The following is a 9,385-nucleotide window of genomic DNA, read 5'->3' on the forward strand; positions in this document are numbered from 1 at the left end:
TAGTATTTTATTTCTATTAAGTATTAAAAAATAAAAAAAAACCAATATGTTATTTTTTCTATTTAGAAAAAGCTATATATTTTGGCTTTTTCTATTTAGTAACAAGTTTATAATAAGTCATAAAAAAGTAGAAAAACAAACAACTTAAATTTTAAAACTAAATTGCTTTCAGCAAAAAGCAAAAAAAACAAACAGCACCTAAGTTCTATTTAAATTTAAGTAAAAAATACAAACAAGCATTTAGGGGGGGTGGTAATCTCGTGTTGGTGGGATGTGTTCATGTTGTGTCAAAGTTTAAGTATTCTACTACATAACTCAATCAAAATCCAACACAAATAATAATCATGTTAAAAACATATGCTCAAATTCGTTTTGACTCAAAAATTACCTATTTTTTAAACAAATTATATAGATCAACACAAATTTGACCTAAACCCATTTATACTCAACTCAAACCACGAAAAATGTATTAACTTATGTTGTGTTAACAACTCGTATCAAATTTTACTACCCCTGCTACAAATGTTAGTCTTTTCATCCTTTCTTTGATTTGTTTTCTTTTGTACTTCACCAAAGTGTGAACATCATTTACTGAGAAAGGAACCCTTAATGGCCAAGACTCAAAAAGTGGTCAAGAATGGAAATGCATGCGCAGAATCCTTTTATTTATTTTAATGGTGTTTTATTTGTAATTATTATAAAGTTGAGGTTGAAACATCCTATATCATCTTTCATGCATCTCATATCTGGAGCTCTCAATCCTTTACCAAATTCATCTTGTACATCCATTTTTGTACCCATCAAAATGATGTAGACTCTGATTGACATGATTTTGATTAAAGTGCTTTTCTCACAAACTGACATTTTAAAAAACACTTTCTGATTTTTAGAACTGATTCTTGATAACTGTTCATACACCTAGTTAATTTTTTTTAAGTGGATCCAATGTTAGGAAGCATTTTCCCCTCTCAACATAACTCCCCAAGGGGTCCCCCACGGAAGAAAATGATCAATTTTCTAATGATTTTCAACTTTAAAATAAGGGATGAGACTTTTGTCTCTTTCTTCCATCATCAGTAAGAAAAGGATCTACCATCTTATCAATTCTAAAACCAGGGAATTGTTTATTTTGTAGACTACAGTAGAACTAGAAAGATCAAACCAGTATGAGACCAAGCCCACTGCTAGTGTGGCTCAAACTGAGACTGAAAGTACTGTGTTGGTTCAAGAAATTGAACATTGGGATAGCCAAACAAAATCGTGGGAATGCAGCAGAAAAGGGCAAGAAAAACATAAATACCATAATGTCCGTGTACAGCTGATAGCGGCTATTACAAGGTATGGACTTCAACTACGCGTAAAATACCGAGGAAATTTAAAAAAATGGCAACTTACATATGGCTTGAGTTTACTAGTCAAGAAGCCATTACAATCTGCAACTACTACTGAATTTTATACACAAAATTGAAAACCATAAGATAACATTCCTGCAAGTTTCCCAAGCTTTGACAACTCTTGTGTTCGTGCTTGGCCTCTTGCGTGAGCTCTCCCTTTATGACTGCCTCCATTTCAGAACTCAATCCTGCGGCCGCTGTCTCCGCCGGTTGGCAGTTGATGCCAAGCCCAGATGGCATGTTGCAGTATCCCTGAGCTGCAGAAGGGAAGGCGGCACGGCCAGTTTTGATTGCCAAATGGGCGGTGTTGGGGTGGGCAATTGCAGCGCTGGCCTTGACCGCTAGTATACATAAGTCCTGGAGAGAAAGGGGTGAACGTGACTTGGAGAGTGGCATGAGGAAGTAGATTTGGCCTAACTGCAGCTCTTCTTTGTCAGGAACCTGAGGTGCATGGGAGTTGATGAACATGGATTCTGAGCTGCAGAGGAAGCAGTTGGGGTTCTGGGAGAGGATCAGGCCTGCTTGGATTGGGTGTAAGAACTCCTGTAGCTTCCCATCCAAGTGAATAATCTTGGCTGTGGAAGGCCAACTCAGGCACCTTCCATTTTTACTCATGAGATGGGAGGAAGAGCAAATGCCCATGATGGAGAGGAGAGAATAATGTTGCAGCTTTCAGGCCTGGGGTTGGGTGAGGAAAAGGATGGAATATTGATGATACTTATAGGGGGAAAAACAGTTGAAAATTAACCAAAACTGGGTCTGATGGTATCTACATGATGACAATAATACCCTCCATAATGATACCAACTTTGAGCTATACTAAAACAATCCCACTTTTATGAAGTCTTTGATTAATTCGTTTTACTCGTTTTCCACTTTCTTTTGAACTGCTTTTTGCAGTTTGAATACACCAAGAATGACTACTTTTTTAGTTTGATGGGTTCCATTATACTACCTTTTCTGGAATCAATTCCATGTATACCAAAGATGACTTGGTAGGGAAAGGGGTTCAGTAGAGTATGAACAGGGATATTTTTGGGGCAGCAGGCACATTCTTTTCCATGGCCAATTATGTAACAAAGGACATATGTGATGATCAGCAATAGCATCAAATCTAGATATAGAATATGAGGGGCACTTAAGTCATTTGTGTTGAGACAAGGTTGCAATGAAGGCCAAGGTGGAAGTTTCCCTTCAACTTCCTGGAATTGTCTGTGTTTGTCACGTTATACTTGGCCTGGCTCAGAGCATGATATTGGGGGAGGAGGTAACGTTCACTTCAGGGGAAACAGTGGAGTTAAAAGTGGTGACATGGAGAATTATTTGAAAAAGCAGCAGTGAATCAGTGATGGCCTGCCTTCAGATTTATGCGGTGCTTCGACCAACGACTTCGTTTCACATTTCCTCTCTAATTCACGGACACATGCATGGAGAAATTTATTGTCATGATTGTTAGCCGTCCAGCTAGCCTTCTCACATGCATGTCCTTTTCTCCCTTTTGCCTTCCTGCCATCCTTCCACTGCACTGCACCCACCCTCTTCCGTACTTTAAAAGGTCATAGATGATACATCCATGGAATAAAAGTAATCCTTTTTCAAAAAAAAAATCTAAATCGAGACCCTTTTTAAAAATATTCATTAAGGCAATGGTTCCGTTCACATTAATATTATTATTATTATTATTATTATTTTAAAATTTGATTATAATTTTAATCATAAAACTAAAATCATAGTTATCAATTACGATTTTAATATACAATAAAAGAAAAAATCGACATTAATATGACATGAAACACGAGTATCATGATTTTAACACATAAATTTAAAATTTGAAAGGGTGGACTCTAATATTTGACAAAATTCAAGTATGGTGAATATTTTGAAAATTGTACAATTCAGAAAATTTTTTTCCCAAAAGTACTTTTATGACCAAGTCCATTGGCCTTCTCAACATTTGTGGGCTGTCACTTGTGACAATTTTTTTATGGCAAGTTTTGGTTCAAATTGGTAGTTAGTAAGTCTGAATGTTACATCATACCCACTGATATGACTTTAATTTGGAGAAATTATGAATTTCATCCCTTTTTTAAAAATTATTGAACAAATATAATTTTATTTAAAAATAATTCCTAAGCCTTAAATATTATTCATTTAAAATCATTTTAGTAGAAATCATAGAATATAGATTTTTAAAATTTTAATAAAGTACTAAATTGTATTTTTATTAAAAATAAATACTAATATTATATAAAATGATAACGGTCAATAATAATTTATTTAGACAAATTATTAAATAAATTTAATTCAATTTTTATAAATGTAAATAAACCTTTTTTTTTTTATTAAACATCCATATTTATTCCATAATTCATGAATCATGATAAGGTACGCTAAACTAGTATGGTCCGATAAATCTTTAGAAAATTCAAGCAAAAATACGATTATGTATAAAGAAAAAATTGAGATAATCATTCTGGACTAGTCCATTTTGTATGAGGGACCTCAACTTTTGACTTCTAAATATTTTAAAAAATATTAGATTAAGTTTTGTTTAATTTAGAGTTTATTTACCTTATGAAAAAATCAAGGGAGTTACAAGTTTTTGAAACCAAGTAAATAATTAATTTTCCAAATCAAAATTGGTTTAAAGTGACCATATTAGTTTCTTTTTGTGTACAAAATTATATATATTTTTTCAAATTCTTGTTAGGTCAAATTAAAATTAATATATTTAGCAATTAATACCAATTTTTTTCCGGGAAAAAAAGATTAGTTTAGAAGTTATGCAAGTTCTTTCTCTGTGTGATTATAAATTAGACTTAAAAACTGTATTAATTATTATGAGAATTTGTTAGAACAAACTGATTCAGATGAGGTTGACGACAAGGAAAAGTTAAATCTTTTCCCCAAAAATAAAATAAAATTGGAACATATGCTTTGGACTCACTATTAATAGTCCTCAAATTAATGGCAATAATTGATGAATGATGCATGTGCCCTCTAAAGTATTAACTGCTTGGTTAGATTAATTTAACCCATGTTGCTTCATCCCACATCGGTCATCAATTCTTTGTCATGGGCTCTCTCCCTTTTTGTATCTTTTGCTTTTCTTTCATGGGTCAATTTACATGGTCGATGTTGTTGTATTGATGGAAGATTCGATGCAAACAATTTAGATGCTATGCAAGGTTTATGTGATTCGAAAAATCATGTCTATATCTATAAATAAAATAAAAATATTTCATGATATTATAAAAAATATCTCAAATAAAATAAATAAATAAATATAATAATTCAATCCCCATGTTCCCTTCCATTCTCTATATGATATCATTTTTCTCTTATGATGTCTAATACTTATATAGGTGTTCCTAATAGTTTTCCTCCACGTGAGTAATATAATATTATTGTTAGAAATGATTTTAAGGGTTCAAATGCACTAATTCAACCACCAACACAATATTTTAAAAGTCGAGGGAATAGTTTCTATACATAAACTACCACTAATAATAATAATAATAAGTTTTTTTTAATTAATAAAATAAAAACAAAAAATCATCCACAACATCTTTCATGAAGTGTTTTTTTTCGATCTTTTTTATACAAACAAAGGTGAAGACTTTTATGCTATAAAAAATCATATAATTCTCGTATTTGTAGTTCTATTTTCAACTTAAAATGAAAAAAAAAAGTTGTACGTAAAGAAAATTGAGATCCTTGAACATTTTTAAGGGTAACTCGAATAAGAATTTAAAACATATTTTATATAATATCTTTTATCTAAAAATTAATATATACCATTTAAGAATTTAAAACATGTGTAACAAACGTTACTGTGAACACAGGGTTGATTAATTGGGGGAGGGGATAAGCATGCCCTTGGCCGCCGGCCGGTGCGTGAGCCCCACGGGGTTGAATTTTCTGATTTTGAGTAGCCATTTCATGTGTTCCTCATGAACCGTCGTTCCCACTTACAAATTCATGAGCCATCCACTAGGCCGCTAGTGCGCAGTACTGTTCTGTGGTTAATTCTAGCCTACATACAATGCGTTTGGGCCTCACATTGTGCTTTTTCATCTTCTTTCTCCTTAGTTTCATGCCATTTCCCCCATAGAAAGCAACAAAAAGGTCCATGGTCGGAAGCTCTAAGCCCCCACAAAAGAATGTGTACAGTGGATACATATAATTGGATTGGTATTAGATTTCACATCAAATTATGAATGGGAGGTAATTCATCTTCTTGGGTCGTGTTTGGGCTTTGTCAACGATCGGATATTTTGCTATACAAGTCAACCCATTCTGATACGAATAACAATGGTGTAAAAAATATAAATTCTAATACTAATTATGAACCAAAAATTTTGTGTGTGGTCTTGGATTTGGATTTGAAGAGCTTGTAAAGCAAGTACATTGAACAACACTTTTGTTGGGTCAAAGCTTATAGAAACCTCAGCCTCAACTACTACTTCTTAATCAAAATCCTGTTGATTATACATTCATTTGCTGCAATTCCTCAACCAGTGAACGTTTGATTCTGATCACAAATTTATGGGGAAATTCTTCTATTTCGAGGGTCTATGGTCATTTTAATTTTGGATATATAAAATACTTGATCAGAACTCAAACCCAAATGGTAAACATGACTCTGAAGTTATCGGTGAACCGGAAAATAAGACCATCGAATTTTGTAATTAGCCATGGCGTGATCGTCGCTGCCGGTACTGCTACTGCTACCCACTGTCATCGCTCATTCCTCCGGAACCATGGTCAGGTTCGTAGTAAAATCACGGCCACGACGGCCATGTTGGCCACTGCCGCCGCCACCCTTTTCTCTTCTCTTTTCAATCAATCTTCCACTGCCGTCATCGGCGTCCACTAGTCGGGTTGCCTTCACATACTCCTTCTGGGAAAACGCCACCTGCCCCAGTACTCCTTTTCCGCAACACCCACATCCCTTTGCACCACCCCTCATGAGAGCTTCACTCGCCTTGACGGCCAAAGAGGCCATCTCCTCCGCGCGGAGCGGCCGCTTCAACCAACTCATTGGCAGCGCAAAGTAGAGCTGATCCGGCTGAAGCTCATCGTCGCTGTTTATGGCCGAAATGAAGTCGTCAAACTCCATATCATCCGAATTACAGATAAAACAAGCAGGGTTCTTCTGCAGCAGGAATGAGACCTTCACCGGACATGGAACCTCCTGAAGCTTCCCATCTTGGAGAATCAGCTTCGCGGTGGCGACAGACGTAGACTCGCAGGAGCTGCAAATTCCCATGGCCGAGTCAACTCAGTAGGGCGATGTTGTCTATGATTATTATTATTATACTAGGGGAATAGAGTTTAGATAGGGTTGTTTGTTTATTTCTAGGGGCAGATAATTCCTGATACCTATTTCTTTGTCACCACGTCGGATTCTTGACATTGGTCGTCTTTTTCTTACTCATTTTTCTAGGAAAATGCCTTTGAAACTACGAAGTACGCTGTTGCATAAATGGTCAGCCATCAATTCCTTGTTGCCCAAGTTATTCTAATTATAATAATAATAATAATGTATTTTGACTTCAAATGATATAGATTTTATTTTATATGAATTGTAAGTTTAAAAAAAAAAAAAAATTATTTTAGCTTTGCAATATTGGAGAGTCTGAAGATCGCTTTAACTTTTTGTCGGGGTATAGAAGGAGAGAAAGTATTTCTTCCCCAGCTTCTAGCACCGGACCAGGCTTTGTATCCGAAACAATTCAGGTGGGGTAAGAACCGTACGATGCCTCGATGAATGGCTACTTTGGCCACAAGATCAATGAAATTATATATAGAAGGTTGAAAAAAGATAACACACTAGCTGGAGCATATGGGGTTATGGGGATTAATTAATTTGGACACCTTTTTCTCCATTTCCCCCTAGCTCCTGCTCATACCCCTCTACGCCCTTATCCCACAGACACACACACACAACATTAGGATTCAGAAATGGAACTCTTTCAAACCAAAGGCAAGCATCAAGACCTAGACATCAAGGACCCAACGACCCCAGCAATCAAAGTTGTCGGATCACCTAGAACTGCGGAGACAACAAACTGCATAGCCAAGCCAGCCATCTCACAGCATTTCTTCGCTTTGCCTTTACTCTTATGATGATGTGCCTGGAGTGTGCTTTTGATGCTTGGAATTCTCGTCTCCAACTTCCTACCATTTCCCCGCCCATAATATATCTCATGCCAGCTCTCCACCAGCATTTCCTTCACACACGCCACGTGCAGATTATACTTCTTGCACTTTGATCTATAGCTCCAGCTCCTTCCCTTCCTCCCGCACCGATCACACGAGGCGCTCACCTTCCTATACAGATACAGCTTCATCTCCCCATCGTCAAGCACCATGGGGAGCCTCGCACAGCAGGGGTGGAGGTCGAACCCGCAGGAGTTGCAGTGGTATAAGAAGCCGTTGATGTCCTTCTCGCAGGCGTTGCAGAAGCGGGCAGCATCGCCAGGCGGCCTGGGGAGGAACTGGAAGGAACACTTGGTATAGAAAGGGTGGGTGATGGAGGGTGAAGGAAGGGCACAATGTGTGTGAAGATCATAGTCACATATGCTGCACTTGTAGCGCGATCCTATCCCAGCTTCCTTGCAGCCATCACACTTGAATGGAAGCTCAATATACTCAAACTTGAGCTTGTGTTGGGGGTGGCTGAAGTGAGGTATCTCATTGTATTTCATTGTTTTTGGTAGTCTCCACCAAACAACACAAGGGAATTATATAGCCAACCAGGAACACTACTGTTTGGCAAAGTGATCAGAATCCCAGAAAACCAGGTTAGGATTTCTGATTAGGATTATCTCTTGGCTTCTTGATGAAGCGAGTGGGGATTTATGCTTAGGAATGGTGCTAAATGAGTGTATATAAGAATCCAGGCTGCGTCAAGAAGGCTAGAGAGGGAGACATAAGGCATAAGGTCCATGTCCCACAAAAGAATACGAATTTTCACTTTTTTTTTCTTTGGATTTCCCACCCTTCTAATGGATGTACACCAAACGAATTATGAACACATCATTCAGGACCTCTATCTGTATCATCCCAGCATCCATATACTTATACTAGTCGCCCCACCTGATCTTGAATTCTTGATCCAAACACTATCTCTATACAGGGGAATGTATCAAAATAGTTAAACTAAAATATCCGGAGTACAATTTGTAAAGTCATATGTATATTTCTAGGCTCATGCATCACTTAAGATCTGGGGGTTTCATTAGAGGATACAAGAACTTAGCATCTAAAAAGTGGATCATATGAGATTTAGTAGATTAATTTAGATAATATTCGGGTTTCCAATATTATAATTGTTGTGACAGTCCAAGTATACAACTGACATCATGGGGTGCTCTTTGATGGAGAATAACTTGCCCATATTTCTCACTATCTTATATCAGAGGCTGACTTGGAGGACAAATTCTTCTTATCCCTAGTACTAATTTTGTGACATCAATAGAAATCCCTTTGATTATGTTATATGATCAGATCAACAGGATAATAATATTCATTTGTAGCTTAATTAAGCAAGGCAAATTATCGCTTACTTGGCTTGTTCCCTAATTTTCGAATGATGAAGCTTAATTCCCACAAATGGAGACAACATGTGATGCATTTTTGGAGGAATAAATTCTGAAGTATCAGCATAAATACTGCTTAAAGATCAGTTAGGAATGAGACCGGGTTAACTGTTAAACCAGATCAAAAGACTGATCATGCTTCTCTTTCCATGTTCTAGGTGTTAAAACACAGTAAAAGCATTGATTGCTATCGCCATCACCTTCGTCATATGTTGATGAAATATTCTTTTCTCAATACCCTCATCCACCATTGCTGCCACTAAGGATTTCACAGTGACATACAGCTTCTTTATGACTACACGTTCAACAGTAGTATTTATATGAAGCTTGGTAATGGCTCAATGGTTGAAAGCCAACATGGAGAATCTATCCTTTTCTGGTCAA

The 9,385-nt window shown here is 36.6% G+C and overlaps 3 protein-coding genes across 3 annotated transcripts; all 3 read right to left on the reverse strand.

The window, feature by feature from the left end:
* Positions 1 to 1,265: 1,265 nt before the first annotated feature.
* LOC100855234 (uncharacterized) lies at positions 1,266 to 2,098 on the reverse strand. The gene has a single exon (XM_003631576.4). It carries the CDS (start codon positions 2,034 to 2,036, stop codon positions 1,443 to 1,445), a length of 594 nt encoding a protein of 197 aa, XP_003631624.1. The 5' UTR covers positions 2,037 to 2,098; the 3' UTR covers positions 1,266 to 1,442.
* A 3,717-nt stretch (positions 2,099 to 5,815) lies between these two features.
* LOC109122340 (uncharacterized) lies at positions 5,816 to 6,838 on the reverse strand. Its single transcript, XM_019218892.2, has one exon. It carries the CDS (start codon positions 6,664 to 6,666, stop codon positions 6,142 to 6,144), a length of 525 nt encoding a protein of 174 aa, XP_019074437.1. The 5' UTR covers positions 6,667 to 6,838; the 3' UTR covers positions 5,816 to 6,141.
* Positions 6,839 to 7,186: 348 nt separating this feature from the next.
* Positions 7,187 to 8,206, reverse strand: LOC100264105 (protein VACUOLELESS GAMETOPHYTES). The gene has a single exon (XM_019218568.2). The coding sequence runs from the start codon at positions 8,105 to 8,107 to the stop codon at positions 7,391 to 7,393; it is 717 nt and encodes a 238-aa protein (XP_019074113.1). The 5' UTR covers positions 8,108 to 8,206; the 3' UTR covers positions 7,187 to 7,390.
* Between the last annotated feature and the right edge of the window lie 1,179 nt (positions 8,207 to 9,385).

The sequence above is a fragment of the Vitis vinifera genome, chromosome 3 (genome assembly GCF_030704535.1).
Source record: "Vitis vinifera cultivar Pinot Noir 40024 chromosome 3, ASM3070453v1".
In the NCBI taxonomy this organism is placed as follows: Eukaryota; Viridiplantae; Streptophyta; class Magnoliopsida; order Vitales; family Vitaceae; genus Vitis; species Vitis vinifera.

Excerpts from the sequence above, each read along its gene's own strand:
- LOC109122340 (XM_019218892.2), bottom strand. The coding sequence starts at position 6,666 with ATGGGAATTTGCAGCTCCTGCGAGTCTACGTCTGTCGCCACCGCGAAG.
- LOC100264105 (XM_019218568.2), bottom strand. The coding sequence starts at position 8,107 with ATGAAATACAATGAGATACCTCACTTCAGCCACCCCCAACACAAGCTC.
- LOC100855234 (XM_003631576.4), bottom strand. The coding sequence starts at position 2,036 with ATGGGCATTTGCTCTTCCTCCCATCTCATGAGTAAAAATGGAAGGTGC.